General features: G+C 37.3%; 1 protein-coding gene across 4 annotated transcripts in view; it reads right to left on the bottom strand.

Moving 5' to 3' along the window:
• Positions 1-482: 482 nt before the first annotated feature.
• Positions 483-24,814, bottom strand: part of LOC126457322 (hormone-sensitive lipase) — a 115,266-nt gene continuing 90,934 nt past the window's right edge. Inside the window, exons 9-12 of one of the 4 annotated variants that reach the window (XM_050093516.1) lie at positions 22,095-22,262; positions 18,481-18,667; positions 9,806-9,931; positions 483-1,276 (exon numbers count right to left, since the gene is read on the bottom strand). In XM_050093516.1, coding sequence (XP_049949473.1) covers positions 1,157-1,276; positions 9,806-9,931; positions 18,481-18,667; positions 22,095-22,262 — 601 coding nt within the window. In that variant the 3' untranslated portion in view covers positions 483-1,156. The remainder of the gene's footprint in view (positions 1,277-9,805; positions 9,932-18,480; positions 18,668-22,094; positions 22,263-24,814) is intronic. The other 3 variants (XM_050093517.1, XM_050093518.1, XM_050093519.1) reach the window with 3 other exon arrangements.

Raw genomic sequence — 24,814 nt, 5'->3', positions numbered from 1 at the left:
CTGGCTGCCAAAGCTGGGTGATTGACTTTACATATCTGAGAACATCAGTTTCACCAAAGTATACAGTCATTTGGCTTTCCCAGCAGTGGCAAAAATCTTGCTCTACAAGAAGTTCCCTTCCCTACAATGTACAATCTAGGGAGTACTGCACTGTTCTGGCACCAATCTTTCCTCAACCTGTATCTGAAAACAAACAACGACAGAAACTATATCAGAAATATTTGGAGTATAGTTGTATGCAGGCGCATATCATCACACCTGTCCACACAGCAGTCCAATTATAAAGGGCAAAGAGAGACAAACACTGTAAAGTACATACTTGACTGCACATGGAGGATTAATTATGTTAATATGTCACTTGCCAGGACAAAAAATAACTTTTTTCCAACATAATAAATCAAACTACAGGAAGTAGGGAAACCAACAGGTGCTTTACAAATCTGATATTTTTCTTTTCTTTTTGCATCTGTACAAGTTTATTATGAACAAAAGATAAAATATCACAGGCCATAACACGGGGAATAAACAGTGCATGTTTTTTTTAGAAACCACATAGAAGCATACAAAAGAATTATGTGCCATCCATACAATATTAAATATTGAGGCTTCCAACACACAAAATTTAACATGTAGTAGCTTTCTAAGGGTAACAACAATTGCAATGTGCTCTTACATAGCAGATTTAACAGTGAAATTGTCTATTCCTGAGATACAGAGCAAGAAAGAGATGTTCATAGCATGTTACTGACACTTCAAATGTATCTTTGTGCGGCATTGAAACCAGCATTGACAACAATAAATAATCTTAACCTCATGAAAATAAATAATTACTATAGTGAAGTTATGCATCCACACACATTCAAATAGAGAGATCATCACAAAGTATAACATGGCCAGTAAACATACTGAATAATAATTTAACTGAAACTAACTAACAATATAAAACTGTCACAGTATTTCACACAGCAAGATGCTAAACAAATGCTGCTTATATTTGCTGTGCGAACAATAACATTCTCAGAACCTGACAACTGTATTTCTACAAAAACTGAATCACCAATGTATAACAAAAACATAAAATTTTATATAAGTACTGTATTTTGTATCAAACATTTATGTCTCATCAACTACGAAGGCAATCTGAATAGAAATCATACTATGATGTAGAAGATGATGAAGGAGATAATGATGGTGAGGCTGATCTTGATGCCTTGTCAAACAACTGCTGGATACGCTGCACACACAACATTGATCCACTATGAGCCTCTTTACTCAGCTGCAACAGAAATTCCAAGAATACATAATATTCAGTAAGTTGGTTTACATAGCATATTAAAGTAACACAACAAAATTTGAGGAAAATGTGCATCTTACAACAAATAAGACAAGTTTACTATTAACATTACTATGAGTTAGCACACCTTTCACCACTAATTTTAGATCATAATCAATAACAATAAATGACAACATCAACAACAACAACAAGTCCTGGTGCTTAAGCATCAGTATATAAAATCATCTTGAAAGATTCAGTTTGGTGTTAGCAGTTTACATATATTGAAATTACATAGACAGGTGAATCAACACTTACACTCAACTGATTTCAGAAGACAGAGTGTTTGACAAAACAAAACAAAACATTCACTGATATTACACCTCTCTCACTATTTTCAACAAATGTAGAATTTCTCACATTGGAGGGCAAGTTCCAACTGGCCTATTCATGGAACTCTGGTGAGAGGGGAGGGTGTATAGCCATCTGTGCACAACTGATGTAATGGTCAGACTGGGGGGCTTTCTTCAGAGGTCCAAACATCTTAGTGCGAACACAAGGTGCAGTATAAGGCTGTATATTGTCAAGTAAGAGTTGAACATTTTCAACCTCTTTGTTTGGGCACTTCACATGTACAACATTATGCAGGTTGGCCATTGTCACACTTGGACAAAAGTCTACTAACAGTACAACTTTTCATACCCCTCACTTCTCAAGTAATTTATTTGTTGGTTGTGTCACTTAGAATTTCTTCAGAAGCAGAGAAAAAGAACTCTTCTACACTGTTGAGTTCTGGTTTGATTCAATTGTATAGTGGTACAGCCAGGAGAATCATTAGTCACTATTCTTTCAAAAAATTCAAGGCCAGTTGCTATGAGACACTACATCAGGCTCATCCAAGAAATGCGCCCGGCGGGCACGGCCGCGCCCCACGGGGACAAGGCAGTGTAGTTCAGTGCCCTGTCCACGACCGTGTGTTGCTAGTGTCGGCATAGGAGTGAGAGAGACAGCTGCGGAGAGAGTGAGACCGCACAGCACTGCTCTGCGCTGCATTGGACTGTCCCGCGGTCAAATCAAATGTAAACAAAATAACAGAGGAAGCGCACCTCTGTAAAAGAGGTCGATGGGTGGTAGCAAACCATTTACTGTTTAGGCAACAAATAACATTCGTGTGGTAGAATTACTGCACAAAGCTTTAGAAAAAAATATCCACAACAAGAATTGAAGAACAACTTAGTAGTTTTCTGACCCACAGGTTGATTCTATTACTACTGCACATGCACACTCGTCATATGTACAATAGGCGCCTTCTGAAAAATATATCAGTTTCTTAAATGAACTAGAGTCATAAATAATCTATTTTAGAAATAATTTTATGTAAGGGAGTCTCATTCCTGCTGTTAGTAGTTACAAGTAAATTTTTTTGTTATCCTTCATGCTACAGCTTTTTTTATTGCTTTTCAGAGTTTAGAAATCGGATCCTTAGTTTGCTGTTTTGTACGTAATAATTTTAACTAACAAAGTTTGAAAACTTTTTAAAAAATTGAATTAAGGTTTTAACACTCTTTAATTCTTACAGTCAACATTCTTTAAGAAGAAAATTAATATTTTACACGTTTTTCTTTTTCAAGGAAACGATTTTGTCTGGGTTTGGTACAATATTCCATGAGACTGCTAACCTCAAAGAATTAGTGAAATTTTTATCGCCAAGTAACAAACATTTCTTAGTTTTAGCAAGCTTTAAAAGAGAGAAAAAGTGCTCACAAATATATGTGGAACCAAACATTGAGAGAACTTCGGCCACATGCTTGTGCAAAAGAGGATATTTCTCTCATGGAAGACAGCTGTAAAAGTCATCAAAGTTTTACAGATAAGAAAGTGGTCCTTCAGGCGGATATCGTACTGCAGGTCAATCAGCTCTGGTTGAAGCACTTAGGAGATGTCCTCTGCCTGAAGGGAAAACGGGCGAACAAATATATCTAAGGCTGGTTGAAGCTCACTTATCTCCAAATATCTGTTTTCGAACTGTTCTTGTAATTCAAAACTGATCTGAACATAATATGAAAAATCCACATCTTCTTTAATGCTGTCTAGTGGAGGAAAGTGTCCACAATTCTTCCTGCACAACTGTTTTTCCCACAAAATAAGTTTTTTAATGCTTGGATCGTCTGCACTAAATCAACAACAGAGTGATTTTCGCCTTGGAGTGCAATGTTCAAAGTATTTAAATGACCGGTAAGGTCACTCAAAAAAGCCAAATTCGCCACCCACTTAGGATCACAAAGTAATTCTTGTGTACGTCCTTTCATTTCCAAAAAGGAGAAAAACAGATGAAGCACCTTTCCTCTGCTCAGCCATCTTACTTCAGCGTGGTACGGGATGTCCAGGTATTCCGCTTCGATATCAGCCAGAAATTCTTTAAACTGGTGATGTAAGAGTCCATGCGAGAGAAGAACTGTGTCCATAACATTTTTTATGTTGACAATCTTCACACGAAGTGCCTCCTGGTGTATCAGACAATGGACTGCTGCGACTAAGGAACAGCCAACTTTCGCCATTTTTGACCTGACAAAACCCAGGAATCCAGTGCGTATCCCTCGTAGCACAGGGGCTCCATCCGTTGTTACACTGGTCAGGCGTTCCCATTTTAAAACCATTGACTCTAACATGTTTTCCACAGCTAGAAAAGTATCCAAACCAGCGGTTGTGTCTTTTAATGGTATAAGGTCGAGAAATTCTTCTGTGACATGCACATTGTCGTCTACACCTCGAATGAATATGATGAGCTGAGATATGTGCGCAACGTTTGCAGACTCGCCAAGAGCGATAGAAAATGAAATGGAGTTTGCCGTTCTCTCCATTAATTGCAGTGCCATATCTGAGGCCATATCTTTGGCTTGGCGAGCAAACAGTTTGAGGCAAAAGAGCTATTTTTTCAAATTTTTCTGTGAGGGCTGCTGAACAAATACAAGCCGCCAAGTCAACCACGCAATCCTTGATGAGATTCCCAGCTGCAAAGGGTTTCCCTGCTTCCACAATTCTCAGCGAACATTTGTAACTTGCGCACCACTTTGCCCACCTGTTTCCTGCTCTTATCATGGCAAAAAAAGAACATACAATTAATTTTGTACAATCCTCTTTTTAAACCACTTATCACTTTAACAATTAATTGTTTCATTCACTGAAACTCAAATAAGAAACTAACAAAAAAAGATTGATTTTAGGTGTGTTTTCCCCCAGTTCCTCTGAAAAGGTCAGCAAAATGTGGTCGCAAAATAAATTTTTATCTATTGGAATATCTGCATTTTATTTAATTGAAAACATAGATTAAACTACAACATATGTCTTCCCATCCATAAAAACACAAAAACAAAGAATGACTCTTAATGACACTTTGCTGCCGAGAGAGTGTTTGTGGCGACTTTTCAGAAAGTGGCAAAAAATAATGTACCTGAAACTTTTTCTTATGTCTGTGCAACGCAATTTAATGCAACCCAAATATAAAAACTAACCGAAAAGAAATGTTCCTTGTTGCTGACAGTCTGATATTCGATACCTGGCACATCGCACTTAGCTTATATAGTTTTATTTATCATCTTTATAAATAATAAAGAGTCATACAATAGGAAACACTTACTTCACTGTAATGCTGCTTGAAATTTTCTTTCAGTTCTTCAAGCTTTGATTGGTGTTCCTCTTGCGACAAATTTTCGAACTGATCTTTGTGACAAGTATTAAACTGCCATACAATCGAGTACTGTTTTAAATACATGAGGTTCCAATGACATTTGGCATGATTTTCGACAGCAGTACAAAGGAAATTAATTTCCCACTGGGGTTTAAATAGTGCAGACGCGCTGCTCCTCTTTCTTTTTGTTTGCTGCTGTTGGCCATCCATCTCGATCCACTGTAGCCTTGCATTTGCTGACTAACAGTTTTGTGTCACTTTTGACCACTGCTGGCGCGGCGGTCTGTCATCCAAACGAAGTGCGCGTACAGCGGCATGGCGAGGCTCGGCGGGTCCCATGGCCAGCTAAGAGACATGGCTCGGCCACTGCGACAACATACGAATTTGCCTGGGGCGCTGGCCATGGGCGATCGTTGGTGCTAGCACCCCAGGGGCACAGTTTGGGTGAGCCTGCACTAAATGATCAAGAGTTTTCACAATTCTCTGACCCTTCTGTCTGGTTCTTTGGACCCAATCGGATGACATCGTTGACAGCCACTGGCATCTCTACATGTGCACAACCTGTCATTTTCAAGGTAAAAGCGCACCTAGTACGCACTGTGCAAGGGAATTTAAAACCTCAATTTGCAGACACACACACACACACACACACACACACACACACACACACACACACACACAGTGAGCGTTGGCATCATAACACGACCAAAGATGACCGACATTAGAAGTAATAGATAGTGAAAATTAATAACAAACATATGAGATAGCATTAACTCTGCCTCTCTGTGTTTTGAAGAGAGAGAGAGAGAGAGAGAGAGAGAGAGAGAGAGAGAGAGAGAGAGAGAGAACGGGATTCCCCCACAGAATTTAAATAAAAACCTCAGTCTCTATTTACAAGGTAACTAGCTAATTTAATTTCAACTGCTACCTTAATAACACTATCCCAATAGCAGGAAGTGCATGCCAGAATCTCTGTGTTGTTATCCCATATATATTATAAACAAGGAAGTTTGTCACTACTCCATGCTGAAATAGCTGGATAGATTTGGTAGAAATCTGGTATGGAATGATGGAATTACCTTATACCCTGAATTAACACACAGACAACTTTTAAAAGTAGTGTAGTATAAGATATTTATTGACTTGAAGAATATAATGTAAAATGTGGAAGAACAATTACTCTTAGAAAGAGATATTTACTCTTTACCTTTCAACCTGTTATTGTATTTTTGAATCCCCCCCCCGCCATCTAAGACAGGGGTCCTTGTATATTCTCTAAAGGGTGATCTTTGTTTGTGTAAGGTGGGTGCCCACTGTATCCCTTGCAGATGTGGCATGTCATATATTGGACAGACTACCAGGACCGTGGAGGACTGGTGTACTGAGCATAAGCATCACACAGGCTTACAACAGCCAAGCAACATTGTCTTGATTCTGGTCATGCTATGGAACATAAGACAGGGATTCTGGCAGGTACTTCCAGCTACTGGTATAGTGTTACTACGCAAACAGTTGAAATTAGATTAGCAAGTAACCTTACAGAGATAAAGTTATTGTTTAAATTCTGTGTGAAATTCACCCCTGTTAGTTATTAATTTTCACAATTGGTAACTTCTGACATCGGTCATCTTTGATAGAGAGAGAGAGAGAGAGAGAGAGAGAGAGATATATATATCTTTCCAGAATTATTCTGCTAACTAAGGTTTTAAGTTGTTTTGCACAGAGGACCAGTTTTGCCTTTAAAATGACAGGTTGTGTAGCTGTAGAAATATCAGCAGTTGTCAACCACATCAACCGGCTGCATTCCTGTGTATTACAATGTATATTACTTGCATCATTACTTCTCACAAATTCTTTGTCTGCCATAACTCAATATTCAAAAAAACATTTTGAGCCATGGTATCTGCTCAGTCAAGGTTTCTTTTTTTTTTTTTAAATGCTCTTTCAGTTTACAACAAACAAACAAAAAAATTACAGTTTCTACTTTCATGTATTTTTCTACTGTTTACCCTTAACAAGTCATATGACTATGTAGCACACACAAGATTGTCTTCTTGCATTGTCATCCTCATGAGGTCAATTCATTTCAAGGTAACAAAATTTTCACCAGCCAAATTTCATAGCAGCATGGACTTAACCTCTGGTTACATGCAGCTGCCTGCAACGCTGGAGACTAATAAGCATACAGTCTTTTAATTTATGAATGATCATAGAAATGTGAAGTTTCATATTTTTGCTTATGTTTTGTGGTAATGTTTATTTGTCCTGTTAACACTCAAACTGCCAGCAATGTACAGATCCTGTATTCCTCTAGTGCTGACAATGTACGTAGGTAACAGAGGTCCAGTGCCTTTAAAGGCTATTTGATGATTTAGAAGCACATGCTGTCACATGAGACTATATTGTACATAAATAAGTATTCATATGGGATGGAATGTAATAGTGACAGTGAAAATGAGTTGTTCTTTTCTTCAACTGTGCTCTTGATGATTCTTGCCTGATCATTACCAATTAAGCCTTTTTTATTTTTTATTTCCTACCTTCATCCATGCAAAGTACAACTGACAGAAAGGAGCAAAAGCTCGGAGTTTACTATTCTGATATAGAAAATTCATGAGTAAGTAAGTGTAAACTTTACACTTTCTGAAAAACTTTAGAGCATTAGAAATTTTTCAACAATTTCCATACAGGAATTAATCTCTTTTATTATAGACAAGACTAATGGATTCAACAACACCATTTAGAGTCCTACTCATGATAAAAGCCACCTGGAACAACATATGTATAATTTTTTTAAAAAGCAACACTTCTCATGGCAAGAACTGAAAAGCTATTCTGAATATTGGTCGAGGAATTATTTTGTCAAAATTCCTGTTTTTGGTGAAATAATGTCACATTGTAGATGTTCATTATTACTCAGGATATCACAGGTTTTTGCATCAATAATGTTTCTACTCGAGATGACAGACTACAAAACAAGGTCCGTTGTTTTGTCTCAGAGAGAAAAAATGCTTTGCCTCTCGTGCCATTCCGTAAAGTCTGCATTGGCTAAGTGTCCTATTGTTCGACAGACACTTTGCTTTGAAAAGCAAGTCAGTTTGTAATAAAAACTTGGATTTTGTTTTCTTTCTTCTGCCTTACACTGCTTCAATCACAGCTAGTAATCAGTGATGGCTATTGGGGAAAACAGGCACTATCACGATTCATATTTGGACACAGTCACAGTCCACTGTCCTCAGTCTATGTTGGTGATTGGCACACAAGGGGTAGGGGGGTGGGGGGTAGGGGGGGGGAGGGGGGGAGTTGTTTGGGGAAAGAGACCAAACAGCGAGGTCATTGGTCTCATTGGATTAGGGAAGGATGGGGAATGAAGTCAGCCATGCCCTTTCAAAGGAACCATCCTGGCATTTGCCTGGAGCGATTTAGGGAAATCATGGAAAACCAAAATCAGGATGGCCGGACGCGGGATTGAACTGTCATCCTCCTGAGTCCAGTGTGCTAACCACTGTGCCACCTTGATCGGTTGCCCTACGAGAGCCTATGGGACTACCCTAATTTTAATGACTAAAATCAAATAAGAAACATGTAACAAACCAAATACAAAAATTTAAAAATACTCGAATGTGTCTATTGTACCACCTACCTTACCAGCAAATATCAGTATTGATTCAATCAATGGTAGAAGGTTAACACAGTGAAATGGAAAAGTATGCACACTTTAAAAGGGCAACTTGTGGACATGCTACATCATTTTTGGTTTACCTGCAGGATATAGTCCTGTAGCAAAAGCCACAGTGATCACATTATCGATATCTTTCCCACGAATTGTTCCCTTCCGCTTTGTATTAATCACTTCATTGAAATTCCACATTTGCACATTGATAAAAAAAATAAAGGAAATACGCATCAGAAAACACCAGCTTCCATATGACTAAATACTGTATGTGTTAACAGAGTTTTCCAAGTAAATGTTGAGCTTTTTGCCAAGTAATACCTCCCATTTGACTCTTATCAATCTACTGGTCATAACTGTTTGTTACATGAAACTGTTTCTTATGCAGATTTTATTTCTGTAGTCTTCAGATCCATTAAGCTTCAAACATCAGCTGTACATAAATGCATAGTTTTACAGATAAATGACACTGATGGGTGATACAACAGACATCTCCATATTTTGGAAGCATTTTTACTCAGTATTAGCCATTCAAATTGGGGGTACTTCCCTTGTAAGTGACTGACAATTCAAAACGAATTACAAGTAAGTCATTTAAGCACATCTTAAACGAAACAGACCAATGTGTTATATGATGCACACTTTTTTTTTACCCGGTAGTAACACTATAAACATTGTAATCATTGGTTTAAAATAGTCATATAAATGCATCCATGTAGTCTTTCTCAAATAAATACATTTGCTGTTACTGCTTCATTCGTGTATAAGGTTATAATCTTCATACCTATTTTTCAGTGTTTCATTTGTGGCCACTACTTTTAATTTTTATTTTATTTTATTTTTTTATGGCTTTCACAGTCCTAAATGAATACGTCCAGATAACTTCCTTAGCCACGCACACTTCCTTTTCTCATTAGACTGAATACAATACATTTCATGTAGTTTACGTCTGTGTTGGTATACCACATCACACATTACACTTTTTATGTGCACTGTAATGGGCAATCCTTTAAAAATAAATTACTTTTTGTTGAAATAGGGCTATCCTAGCTACTTTAAGTATTTACAGCATTTTAGGGTTACTTACAACACAAAGCAATTTACTCCTGGTAATAACAGTTTCTTATTATTCTAAACATGTAATCTTACTACCAACATTCATCTTACATACCGGTGAAAAATTCAGGAATCCATGAGGAAGTCCAGGTAGGACATCCAGGGTGACAGGAACATCAAGGTTACGCAGTTTCCGTGCAAACATTACACAATCATCCAGACAGGGATCCATTTCTACTGACTAAAATATAAAATGCAGACTTTAAACATTGAATAGAAACACTAATTTTTAGCAAGCTAATTTCCACTATTTGAATAACACTGAGCTCATAATGTAAAAAGCTGTATTAGTGTTACACACTGGTTACTTTTTATAAGACTAGATAAGTATGTCAGATTAATGCAAAAATAAAAAACAACCATGCAGTGTATTCAGTGATACATTGTCCAATGACAAATCATGACCGAAAAATTCTCCGCTTAATAATTAGAGATTTTTTTTTTTTTCAAAAACACAAAAAGACAGACAAAGAAATTAGCTATTGGAACCAGTGGGTCCACCATGCATAAAGCACTTCATTTTCTTAGATGATAAACAAAGGATTTGGTCACAGTCTTGTTTAAAGAAACACTCTAGCATTGGAACAGAATAACTTATGAAAAGAATAGAAAACTTTAATCAGAACATATCAGAGCTGGCAACATTGCTGTGGAACAGTTATCATAACAAAAACCAAGTGTTGGTTAACTCAACATACTTAAGTCACAGTTGCTTGCTTTCTCTTATTTCAGTACACAAAATAGGATAATATGACTGAACTTCATTTATTTCCATGAACCATTCTGTACAATGGTACTGAACAAGTTTACATGATGTATGAAAAAATTACAAATTTCAAAAATTGATAACTACAAGCCCATATCAGTAAAATGACTGATTTCTTCAAAAACAGCCTCTAAAATACACGCATGTAAAAAACCATTGATATACATACATAATTGCCAATGATTAAAATCACTACATTTCCTGAAAGATGTTTTACATATCTGCAGAGTTACATATGAAACAAGTTTTTGATTCAAGTTATTCTTTAAGACCATATGAACAAGTTTCAATCAAGTCATTTTAGTTTATTTTTGAATGCAGCCATGTTTTTTACTATCTTTATATAATTTGGCACAGTGTTGTACGGGAAGCATCCAGCTTTTACACGCTCTTTGTCAGTTAATTTGAGCTCGTTGCCTTCAACATGATAATCATTTTTATTTCTTGTGTTACAGTTATGGATATCTCTGTTTAATGAAACAATATAGTTACTTTTTACTTAAATAATTGTTTCATATATGTGCAGTGACTCTAAATCATATTACAAAATGTCTCAAATGTTTTGTGTCAGAATTAAACAATATTTTGCAATATAGAATTAGTGGCCAGATATGAATATTTCAGGAAGTATGAGGTCTTTAATGAGAAATTAGTCTGAGGTTTGTTTTTTTAAACTGCTTCTGATTCATAACAAATATCAGCCTTCTGCCTCAACATTTGGGGTTATACTTTGAAAAGCAATGTACAACTGTTCGTGATTTGTCCATGACGGAACTGATCACTGTTAACATTTCATTAATGGTGATTGCAGATGGAGCATTAATCATTACAGCAACTTTGAAGGCATGCACTCAATATATGTTGCAGCAAGATGTAGTGCTTGGAAAGCTGGATGAAAATTGTGGTCTCTCATTACTGTTTAACAATGCAAGTTTATAGTCAGAAACTGTAAAATTTGTTTGGATATTCTAATTATGTTTAGCAACAACAAATGCAATACTATCAGATTTATGATTTACCATATGCACATTTACTTTCTCCAAGAGACACAATTGAGTTATGATCAGTCTCCAACAACAGGCATTACTTTACATATTATTTCACTAGCAGATCACTTAATAACTGTCCTGTCAGCTCTTAACCAAAATATCATCAACCAACCATGTAAAGCACCCTCATCTCTCACCATTATAACCAAAAGTAATACTCACTTGTTGCTCATTTGCACAATATGTTACTGTTGTCTATACTCGGTTCATTTCCACATAACATAACTTTATAACCCATTGAATTCGCCCTCAACGCGTTACTAGTGAGAGTCGACCAAAAGGTCGATTCATTTAGTGACAGTGAATCTAATTGTCCTCCAAATCATGAGCCTAATTGCCCTTCAAATCAGTTCACCAAAAATAACACATCATCATCTTTTGCACATACATGCCCCATTATTCACAGTAGAAAAGTTAGTAAGACACTAGTACCATGCAGGTTGTAATAAACTCTACTCTACAAAGTGAGATGCTGACTTCCACTTATGCAAATGTCACAGAACTGTTAACGTAATCAGAACTGGGACTGCACTTTCAGCAAGATGTTAACTCTGAGTCTGATAGGTGTGAAATTTCACATGCTCTTTTACAAAGAGGTTTTAATAGTGTATTAAATAGACACAGCATCTCAATCAGGGATGTGAAGAGACAAACTGGCTGACTACCTTGCGTGGACTTTTGAACACAATGGTGTTGATCATACAAATTCTGGTGGCAAACAGAAGATCTTTTCTTGGGGCTGGTACATAGATAATGGCATAATATTATTTTGTAATCTTGATAGATAATTATAAAACTGCAGGATAAAAATTCAGTGGAGTAAATAATCTATAAATTCCAATAATGATTTGATTTGACTAAAACCTACCTAGATAGATAAGTACAAAAGCTCTCAGTACTATTTAGACTGGCACACTACTTACAAGTAAAGTTGCCATGTTTTAATATTTAATTTATGCAATTTTTAAATTAAATGCTTAACTGAATAATGAAGATTTATCTAGTTAGGAAAAATTAGAGCTACAAAACTATAATATGAAATCATGGAATTAAACAAGTAAGACAGTTCAATGGCAAAAGTAACTTTGGGTGTGTCTAATCTGTATCTTTTACGTAAATAAGTTCTCAGAAAACTGAAACACATTACTAGATTGAATGGTCTCAAGGCTTCCTAATTAGTTGTGACAGTAATCCTTCAACCACTGATTAACTCACTCTGATTTCACCATTACACCTTGTTGTAACAATTTGTTACCAATTTTCTTTAGTTAATAAAGTTTTCAACACTACTAAATATACCACTATCATCATGGCAAATTCTGGCACAAGATACGATATTGCATGAAGTACTATGTAAATAAAAAATTTATCATTATGAGTATGTACATTTCATATACCATACTTGTAGAAGTACAGTTAGCTGAAAGAAAGGGAAAAAATGCTGTCAAAAGGAGCAGAGCAATACCAAAGGGAATAGTTTCAACTTGCCATGTTTCATATCCAACATGTATCTCCCTAAGTGCTACAAATTTATTGCTCCAGATAGAAACTCACATGAAATTGGGTTATTCAAGCCACAGGTATGCGTAAGGTTCTTTACAAATAATTATTTGTACAGAAGAATTTAAAAAGATGGTGTTGGATTGTAAACAATATCTATCAACTTTGACATGAAAGTACTCTACAAAAAGTACCGTGAGGTGGAGGTGGAGCAACAACTAGACCACTATTATAAACAATGTGTGTGAACAATGGTGCCAAATAATTCAACCTAAAGTTCAATTCTATCAATGAATTGCCCAGTTCAGTACTGGTGCCATAGCACCAAACTTCCTACAATTTGTAGCTTTCACAGATGAGGCATCTTTAAACTATGATTCTGTTTTTAACTGCCACAGTTATGTCAAAATCCATATGCTACACATCTTAGATCACCACCAATAATTTTCTTTCAATTTGTGGGCTGGAACTGTACAAAATCAGTTAATGACAACCTTATGAAGGTCTGCAAGTAACTGACTGCTGTATTTGTAAAATGATTTTTATTTTCTGGTAAAATCATAATTAAATTTTCAGATAATTAATTCAATATTTGTTGGTAGAATTCTATCTCTTGTTGTCCATGAGAGAATGTGGTTTTCACAAGACACTGTACCATCCCACTTCAATAGTATTATACTAATTGTTGAATTGGAAAGTGAGATCCTCTTCCAACTGTCTGCAAGGTTCCTGGATCTTCCAACGATTTTTTTTTCCTATGAGATTATACAACACTGTTGGTGTACAAAACCCCAGTAGAAACTGAAGACTAATTAATTAATAGGTTCCTTGCTACCAATCTCTTTGTGCAACAGTGCAGCAAAATTCAGTGAGCTGTTCTGAGCTTAAATTGTTGCTATAAAGAGCAAGTAATTTATGTCAGTGAGAAACTCATCCATTTCCAACCATTAGCTCATCATCTCAATGTTTAAGACCCTGCACTGCCTTTGCGATTTTAACTTTAAAGGTTTCGGACACCTTTTACATCAACGGAACAAAATAAGCATTATTACTTCACTGGAAAAAAAACACACACTTCTTCCTTTAAATACACTTTGCCTTTCCAACATGCCCTCAGGAATACTTCCACATTTTTGTGTTCTTAGAAAGCACTTGAAAATTTAATTTTGCATTTTTCCCTTCTGGTGCTGTTTATTATTTCCCAAAGAAACAATAATGCCCAAAAAATTAGCAGTTTCCACAACACTATACATTAACTTACATTAAATCTTAATAATTACACGTGCCAGAGAAATGTATATGCACAATAGTTTAATCCTGTAGCTCCCTCGCTTCTCAGAAATAGTAATTCTTGCAGCAAGCAGATGGAGGCATTTTTCTTGTGAATCTGGGAGCCTGCCATAGGAGCAAAACATTACACATACATGTGCAATTATTATTAAGCATTTACCTTGCAGAATTGTAAAAATACACCCTCTATAAAAAGGTGATAAAATTGTGCTGTTAAAAGCTTTCCCACTGTACAAATGTAGCTGATTCTTTGTGGTATTGTGTTCTTTGGTGTGTCTGAAGCTTCACAGTATTTCAATGGAGCACGTGCTTGTCACCTTCAGAATATAGTCAATGCTAACATTGGGATCCACTTCTGATTACCACAATCCTGTCAGATGCAGAGGATAATCCTACACGGGGGTGTCCATTGCTTTGCACCTTCAGAGTAAGTGCACCCAGTAACCTGCTTCATTGTCTTTCAATGGACCACAGTGATACTCAGGAGCTATTGTTCTCGACTTCTGCTTAGCACTGGCACACTACATTTTCCTGTGAGGAGTTTGTTACCAACATCATTGGCTGTATATTACGAACAAGTTTCTCAATGAAATATTGTCAAGTTTCTTTCACATCATTTGATGCAACATCAGGAAGTCTTTGCAGTACAAGGCTTTTTTTTCTTTTGTTTACTTACACTGGTGATTCATCTTTCTCAAAATCAAAACACTTATGACCTGGCTCTCGTTGCAGGATAATCAAAGATCTATGATTTGTCCTCCAAATAAACAAACAAACAAAAATGCATATATCGCCTTCACATGAACCTCTGTTACCTGAATTAGCAGTGCTGAACCACTCTTATATTTTTAATGTGGGATTAAATGAAAATTTTTTTGTGAGATGTATAGATTCATTTATGTTTGCTTGTATTATGCTCAAATCTATGTTAGGTGTTATTTATATTATACATATGTTATTTAAGTAAGTACCATTTTTGTATTAGATGCCAGTGTATTTTAAAACAATTTTAATTTTATTTTAAACTCTATACTTTAAACCACTTTTCAACAGAATAATTCCATTCTCATCAAAATCTGTCGCCCAAATTGTCAACCATTATTGAACAGATGTTTTCATGCTTTCATAATTTGACTAACCACCTAGCAGTTGCACACCTGTTGCCACTCCTTCTCTATCCAAGTCCAAGGACACACTTGGTGCTATATGGTGATCATGTCATTCCAAGTCGTATACCGTATTTACTCGAATCTAAGCCGCACCTGAAAAATTAGACTCGAAATAAAGGAAAAAAAATTCCCGAATCTAAGCCGCATCTGAAATTTGAGACTCAAAATTCAAGTGGAGAGAAAAGTTTTAGGCCGCACCTCCAAATCGAAACAAAGTTGGTCCATTGTAATAAGAGACACAATTTCACAATTTAGGTCGAATGAATGACTGTACAGCTACAGTAGTTTGGTTCGAGTCGTAAGCTTAGCAATTAAGCTTTACCAGGTAGCCCTTGCTATGCGTCAGGCGATCCGTCCGTATTTATACGGGTACCCTTCCTTTTTCACGTGCTTCATCTGGTTTGAATCGATTGCTTATTTTGCTTTGATCTGATAAGTGCCGTTTTCTTTGTTATAGGTGTTTACGTCACTAAGCTGAAAATGCATTACTGTGCTGTGTCATACATTGTTTGTCGCATTCTGATAGTGCGTGTTTACGGCCTGTCGCCGCTCGCGGCATGGCTTGCTTTTGTGCGCGCTACCGCCGCTTACAATAAAAAAAAAGAGGAATCGTCTTATTAGCAAAACAATGGCAAGGGACTGCTATTTGTTGTTACTTACACTGCTGCTTTCTTTGATAATGATCAACAAGAACCAAATAATAGACTGCGTATGATAGAACATGTTCTGAACGAGAATTAGACGAAAATTTTTCTCCGTTTGAAAATCTTTGCGGCCGCTTCTTTAGTACATCAAATTGTGCACAGAAATTAGAGTCATCTTAGATTTAAAAATCTTGTCAGTTGCTGTGCTTCATTTCTGACTGTATTACTATTAGGCATAAGAATAATACGAATATAAACATGACACAGTACGTATATTCTTCCGCGTTTGCTGTTGTCTCACTCTAGTTTCGTAGTTTATTAGGCAGACAGGATTTAAATGAGATAGCAGCAAACACGAAAGAATACATGGCAAAATGTTTATATTCGTATTATTCTTATGGTGAAGAGAATACTGCATGTGATTCACGTTTCATCAGGTTCCTATTAGCAACCATCTCTTCTCACAGGTAGGAAAAAATTCAGAACGTAGAGTTGGCTATATTGACAAACATCCCAAACAGTCTTGCCAGTCGGATTTTCGTAGTACATTGACATTCTGCTACATTCGAAGATGAACAATACGGAATTTGTATTTACTTCATTGGATAATGTATGAAAATGCAGTGGTCGAAACTCGAGGCGGAGAAAAAAAAAGCTGGTCTTGCACGTTTTTTTTGTTATTTATTTATTTACTGACGCAGAGGTTTTGGCGCCAGTATTTATCTTTGTGCCTACAAAGCATGCCTGTGTAGCACTACATATATTCGACGGCAGAAGTTAGTTGTAGCGGCACCTACCAACATTTTTCAGAACTTCCGCTTGCTTTGCGCTCGATTCTAAGCCGCGTGGTTTCTTGGATTACAAAAACCGGAAAAAAAGTGCGGCTTAGATTCGAGTAAATACGGTAATAGTTGCAGGGAAGTCCTGGCAGAATGTAAATACTTTAGGATTAAAGGAGATCACTCTCAGAAAACTAGAATATAAGTCATCAAGAGGCACACACAAAAGACGGAAAACTTGCTAGCTTTCAGAGTAATCCTTTTTCAACCTTGAAATATGATTTACTCTGAAAGCTAGCAAGTTTTCTTTCTTTCACTAACAACAACTCAATCTTCTGCTTTTTGGTGAATGGTCTCCTTCAATCCTAAACGATCTACTGGTTATATATAACGAAATCTTGCATTAGTTGAGCTACATGTAGGTAGACATTGCCATGCTAAAGAAGCCCTTTGTTGAGCTCGACACAACTTTTTGTATTGCTCAGTGCAATGAATTAAGGTCTCACTAATGGATTGTTTTATTCTCAGGGGAAAAAATCCACACTAGCACCTCAAGCCCATATCTTAACATAGCGGATGTGATTTTTCTGGATGAAATTGTTTGCCTGAATGGCACTTTCTTTAACGATGTTCAATGCCTCCATTCTACAGATTCTTGAGCTTCTGCATTAACTTTCTACACCAAGTCTTCAGCGGTGACCGATGATCAACAACATTGCACAACTTGATTTTGAACACTAATATGGCGATCTTTAAATGCTCTAACCTTTATTCGTAACATTCTGTAGCTCAAAGTGTTTTTTCTCTATAATCTTCCCTTGTCTGCTGATGAATTTTGACCAATTTCATATTTTTGGATGTGTGAAACTAATTGTTTCAGAATGGTTTTGAAATAAGTGCTGTTTTAAATAAGTAAAGAAAAACATATTCATAGTTGAATGTTTTGCTGCGGCATGTATGTGTAAATCGCTGACTGCAATGGCCATATTTACAAACTGCACTTAACTTTTAAAAAAGTATGCCTTGTATTTCTGCAATGGAGAAAACACCTTTCATAGTTCATTTTAGGCATCAGTGTTCTCATGCCTTGCTGCAGTGTAAAACTGACCAGGGTGATTAACCTCTTAAAGATGCATGCCTCTGCATGGATCCACTATATAAATTTTAACCTGTGGTTTGTACCAAGACTACGGTGTTCAAAATAGTGCACTGTCACCATAGTAACTAAAAAAAAAAAAAAACCACAGCTTAAAATTTGTATAGTGGTGTAGTGGATCCATGCAGAGGCATGCATCTTTAAGAGGTGAATCACCCTGGTCAGTTTTACACTGATACAAGGCATGAGAACACTGATGCCTGAAACAAATTTATATATATATATATATAGGATTCTACTGTTTGTATTTCATGCAGGATTTCCCAATATAAATCTTACTTTTGGAAATTTTAATATACTGACAGTTTTTCTACATTCTGAAAGTTACATGCTTCTCTGTAACAGTAAATGAATTATGTTGAAGCTTAGCCACTCACCATAATACCAACTGGAGGGAACTTTTGTAGGGTAGAGTCACTTGTTAAGTATGGTGACAGCAGAGGATCAGGAGGAACAGTGAAACACAATTCCGCTGACGGACTTCGCTGCATCATGGAATCCAGAGACATGTTTATAGGGTTCACATCAGCTGGAGATCTTGAATGGTTGGTGGTCCTGCACAAACTAGAACTATTTACTATGATATGCAAATAACTGGGTGAAGTGTGGTACTCTTTGCAGGAATCAGCACAACCTATGGAACAACTTAAAATGCATCAGCATACAGTACACAGGTAATAATAAATAATAATAATAAGAAGAAGAAGAAGAAACCAGCACAGAATAAGCTACAGAACAGGTCCAGCTTGTATCTGTATACATAAAAGGAAACAGTACAGCAAGAAAGAACAACACTATCAACATAAAATTGCACTTAAACATCAGACAAAAACTTACAATCCATTCCCTTAAATAACATGCAATTACACACACACACACACACACACACACACACACACACACACACACACACACACACGCACGCACGTGCGATAAACTGTTAATAAGCCTATAAAACAATTAAAAATGTCAATGTTGCACAATTAATCACAGTAAGCATTACACATGCAACAGTTGCTTGCCAAAAGCTGTGAAAAACACTCACTCACCTCTGTTATACAGCTAGTCATTTATTTTATTATATTTATGAAAAGACCTGAAATAGCATTATTATTATTTCTTTCCTTTCTCAGACTTTATGTCTGGTTAAAAATCGAAAGTGACGCGGACCTTGATCAAGCGTGACTTCCTGTTAACTGTACGGTATATGTTACATTGCATTTAGGAACTTTCGGGTATTTGAACATGTATCAATAATTACAGATTTCTGTAGTTGTATATATACGTTTGGATGTAGCTGTATTGCATTGATGTACTGGTGGATATTGTGTGGTATGACTCCTGTAGTTGATAGTATAATTGGTATAATGTCAACTTTATCCTGATGCCACATGTCCTTGACTTCCTCAACCAGTTGGATGTATTTTTCAATTTTTTCTCCTGTTTTCTTCTGTATATTCGTTGTATTGGGTATGGATATTTCAATTAGTTGTGTTAATTTCTTCTTTTTATTGGTGAGTATGATATGTTTGTTATGTGGTGTTGTTTTATCTGTTATAATGGCTCTGTTCTAGTATAATTTGCATTCATCATTCTCCAGTACATTTCATGGTGCGTACTTGTATGTGGGAACGTGTTGTTTTATTAGTTTATGTTGTATGGCAAGTTGTTGATGTATTATTTTTGCTACATTGTCATGTCGTCTGGTGTATTCTGTATTTGCTAGTATTGTATTATTATTATTATTATTATTATTATTATTATTATTATCATCATCATTATTACTATTTCTATCACCATCACCACCACTTCTTACAAATCTATCCGTTTTAAATGATGATTTATATACCAGTTTAAAAATCAGTAAAAACACAATTAAACAAAATTCCTACACTGTTATAAGTATCAATGACTGGTTATTTATAATGAATAACATTAAATATTCTATATAAAAACAAAGATGAGGTGACTTACCGAACGAAAGTGCTGGCAGGTCGATAGACACACAAACAAACACAAACATACACACAAAATTCAAGCTTTCGCAACAAACTGTTGCCTCATCAGGAAAGAGGGAAGGAGAGGGGAAGACGAAAGGAAGTGGGTTTTAAGGGAGAGGGTAAGGAGTCATTCCAATCAATCCCGGGAGCGGAAAGACTTACCTTAGGGGGAAAAAAGGACAGGTATAGACTCGCACTCACGCACATATCCATCCACACATACAGACACAAGCAGACATATTTAAAAGACAAAGAGTTTGGGCAGAGATGTCAGTCGAGGCAGAAGTGTAGAGGCGAAGAAGTTGTTGAAAGACAAGTGAGGTATGAGTGGCGGCAACTTGAAATTAGCGGAGATTGAGGCCTGGCAGATGACGAGAAGAGAGGATATACTGAAGGGCAAGTTCCCATCTCCGGAGTTCGGATAGGTTAGTGTTGGTGGGAAGTATCCAGATAACCCGGACGGTGTAACACTGTGCCAAGATGTGCTGGCTGTGCACCAAGGCATGTTTAGCCACAGGGTGATCCTCATTACCAACAAACACTGTCTGCCTGTGTCCATTCATGCGAATGGACAGTTTGTTGCTGGTCATTCCCACATAGAATGCATCACAGTGTAGGCAGGTCAGTTGGTAAATCACGTGGGTGCTTTCACACGTGGCTCTGCCTTTGATCGTGTACACCTTCCGGGTTACAGGACTGGAGTAGGTGGTGGTGGGAGGGTGCATGGGACAGGTTTTGCATCGGGGGCGGTTACAAGGATAGGAGCCAGAGGGTAGGGAAGGTGGTTTGGGGATTTCATAGGGATGAACTAACAGGTTACGAAGGTTAGGTGGGCGGCGGAAAGACACTCTTGGCGGAGTGGGGAAGATTTCATGAAGTGTCTTTCCGCCGCCCACCTAACCTTCGTAACCTGTTAGCTCATCCCTATGAAATCCCCAAACCACCTTCCCTACCCTCTGGCTCCTATCCTTGTAACCGCCCCCGATGCAAAACCTGTCCCATGCACCCTCCCACCACCACCTACTCCAGTCCTGTAACCCGGAAGGTGTACACGATCAAAGGCAGAGCCACGTGTGAAAGCACCCACGTGATTTACCAACTGACCTGCCTACACTGTGATGCATTCTATGTGGGAATGACCAGCAAGAAACTGTCCATTCGCATGAATGGACACAGGCAGACAGTGTTTGTTGGTAATGAGGATCACCCTGTGGCTAAACATGCCTTGGTGCACAGCCAGCACATCTTGGCACAGTGTTACACCGTTCGGGTTATCTGGATACTTCCCACCAACACCAACCTATCCGAACTCCGGAGATGGGAACTTGCCCTTCAGTATATCCTCTCTTCTCGTCATCCGCCAGGCCTCAATCTCCGCTAATTTCAAGTTGCCGCCACTCATACCTCACCTGTCTTTCAACAACTTCTTTGCCTCTACACTTCTGCCTCGACTTACATCTCTGCCCAAACTCTGTCTTTTAAATATGTCTACTTGTGTCTGTATGTGTGGATGGATATGTGCGTGAGTGCGAGTCTATACCTGTCCTTTTTTTCCCCCTAAGGTAAGTCTTTCCGCTCCCGGGATTGATTGGAATGACTCCTTACCCTCTCCCTTAAAACCCACTTCCTTTCGTCTTCCCCTCTCCTTCCCTCTTTCCTGATGAGGCAACAGTTTGTTGCAAAAGCTTGAATTTTGTGTGTATGTTTGTGTTTGTTTGTGTGTCTATCGACCTGCCAGCGCTTTCATTCGGTAAGTCACCTCATCTTTGTTTTTATATATAATTTTTCCCACGTGGAATGTTTCCCTCTATTATATTGATAACATTAAATATTCTCATTTACATTGCTGTTATTTTATGGTGAATACAGACAGCAGTTACATTCAAGTGAAAACTATTACATGAATTGAGTGATACTAGTTACTGGTACTAAAATAATTGCTACAAAGGGCAATGAAAAGGCATTTCATCCAAATTAAGACCCAATTGTACCTGTTCTGTGACAGACAGTGTCCTGTCATTGTCTGTTGTTGTTGTTGTTGTTGTTGTTGTTGTTGTTGTTGTTGTTGATTCTGATGCTGCTGCACTATAGGCTGTTCAGATATGGCAACAGCTTCACCACCCAAATAACGCTCCAAGAACTCAGACACGTATCTGGAACTGGCGAGGAATAACCGACTCCCTCACTTCTGCTTAGTGGCAGACATCTCAGGTGATAAAAAAATTACCAAATGATAAACACTCATGGTCCCAGTTAGTATGGAATTTACATTTCAGCCTTCATACCTAAACATCTGTTAGCATAAACAATGCTGTGAAATTTATTTGCAAGTTAACTCTAATGCAGTATGTTGATGCGAACAAATATCTTACTGAAAAAGGGCAAGAGATAAAGTGAAATTAAACATTCACTGTATCAGTGAGGAATGATGCAATATAAGCTAGAAATAAAAGCAAGCGAATTACAATACAAATGGATATTATAAATGACCAATATAAATTAAAAAAAAGGATCAGTGTTTTGAAATGGCCATTATGAGGTTGGCTTTGAAATAACAGTATGATGCTAACTGTCACAGGCCACAACTGGTTAGCACTCCACTGTTGTTTTGTCTGTCCTAGATTCTGGTAGGCACAACAAGGATTGAAGCCAATTAGATCTCTATCTCATAGCTAAATTTGTGACACTAATTTCTTCTCTTCATTATTTATACTTTCTAGGATCAAAAACCAAAATAATCTTTTGTGCATTGCAGAATATTCATCCAAACAGCCTCTCTGCAGATTCAAACTGTGTGCAAGACTCGAAATTGGACCTCTACCATTTGGGGACAAGTGCTCTACTGACTGAGCTACCCATGTGTGACTAATGACCCATCCTCACAGCTTGACTTCCACACTGTGGAGTGAAAATATCATTCTGGAGTCTCTCTGCATCTTATCCAGACTAGTGTTTGAATCAGTTTTCACTTCTTTAGAATAGTAACTGTACTACATTTACTTTAAACCATTTAAATAATTTTGGTCTTATTCTGTATTCCAAATTTCAATGTACAAAGCATCCTTTTTTCAGTTTTATGTAAGGTGTGATGTTTCTGGTCACATGATCACACTGGTCACAATATTTTTGAATGATTGAATGGAGAGAGTAAATTATGTTACATAAGGTTTTCATTAAGAGTTCGTGGGTATATGACAGGATGTAGTTGCTGCAGCAAACATTCTTACACAGGTGAGCACAGCTGCCAGTTTGAGAAATAACACTTAATGTGGCAAGCAGAAATCATGATCAAGGGTAGTAGTCTAGACATGAGAATGGAAGATTGGTGTCTTAATACCATCTACCAAGAACCTGAAGCTTACATTCCAAACTAATGAACTATTTTAATTAGATATTAATTAAAATGGGCAACACAGATCAGCAAATAAAACAAATGCCTATAACTGGTTGATATTGATGTAATTTGTGTATAAATTAAACAACACTTTTAACAAACAGCCCAAATTAGGTCACCGTACGAGGTGAGGCGAATGGTTCCCAAATCATTACCTTGCTGATTCCCACTGTGCCAACAGTCAGTTGGTACTCAAACTAGTAGGACATGAAGAGTGACAGACTGTATGAGAGTAGAGAGGAGAGGTCACTGCGAAGAATATGAAACAAGATGCTATTTGCCAAGAAAATTTTAGTTAACTTTCGCATGATGTGTCAGTGCTAAGTAACATATAGAAAGAACTGCTGAAGTATAGTGCAGAATGAAACAAAGAAATATGCATTATGAGACAAGCAGAAATGAAACTTTTATTCAAAGACAATAATTACACAAAAAAAAAAAAAAAAAAAAAAAAAAAAATATCACTGGAATTCATGATGGTCCCCTGGAAATCACAAAAGGTGGGACATGGTTCTTAACAGAGCATGTGATCACCAAGGATGCATGCTCTGCAATGTGTTCCAATGCTGGCCACATGGTTGGTACGGAATAGTTGTGGTAGGTCATTGCATTCCTCCACCAGCACAGTTGACAGCTGTTGGTTGTTCATAGGTGCATGTGGACATGCTTCAATACATTTAAGTCAGGTGAATGTGCAGAGTAGGCCCAACAAAGAATATCCTCACATTCCAAGATCTACTCCACCTGGACAGTTAACTGCAGTCACAAATGTCCTGCATAAAAATGATCTCAGGGCTGAAAGCACAATCGAAAAGATGCACATGGAGAAAGAGTACAGTGTGACAATAATGTTGACTGGTGAGCGTATCGTGTTTGAAGATTTGGGGGGTCAGGAAGCCATGCAATACTGTTACTCCACACACAATAACACCTGCACTACCAAACCAATCACATACAACAGTGTTCCTAGGTACATTACATTTTCCCACCTCTCGCCATATTAAGATAATCAAGCACCATCAAACATTATCAGTTTGGTGGTCCAAGTGTTATGGCATAGGAAGGCATAATGTTGCATTGACATACTGACCTCTAAATCTTTGAACATGGTACACTCACCAGTCAATATTATTGTGACACTGTATTTCTCCATGTGCATCTTTCCAAGGGTGCATTTGGCCATGAACTCATTTTTATGGATGACAATGTGTAACTGCACTGAACATTGCAAGTGGAGCAGGTCTTCCAACAAGAGAATACTTGGTAAATGGCCTGACCTGCTTGTTCTGACAAATCCCATGAAGCACAGGTGAAATG

The sequence above is a fragment of the Schistocerca serialis genome, chromosome 2 (assembly GCF_023864345.2).
Source record: "Schistocerca serialis cubense isolate TAMUIC-IGC-003099 chromosome 2, iqSchSeri2.2, whole genome shotgun sequence".
Classification (NCBI taxonomy): Eukaryota; Metazoa; Arthropoda; class Insecta; order Orthoptera; family Acrididae; genus Schistocerca; species Schistocerca serialis.
The sequence above is the reverse complement of the archived record's forward strand: the minus strand, read 5'-3'. Positions and strand labels throughout refer to the sequence as shown.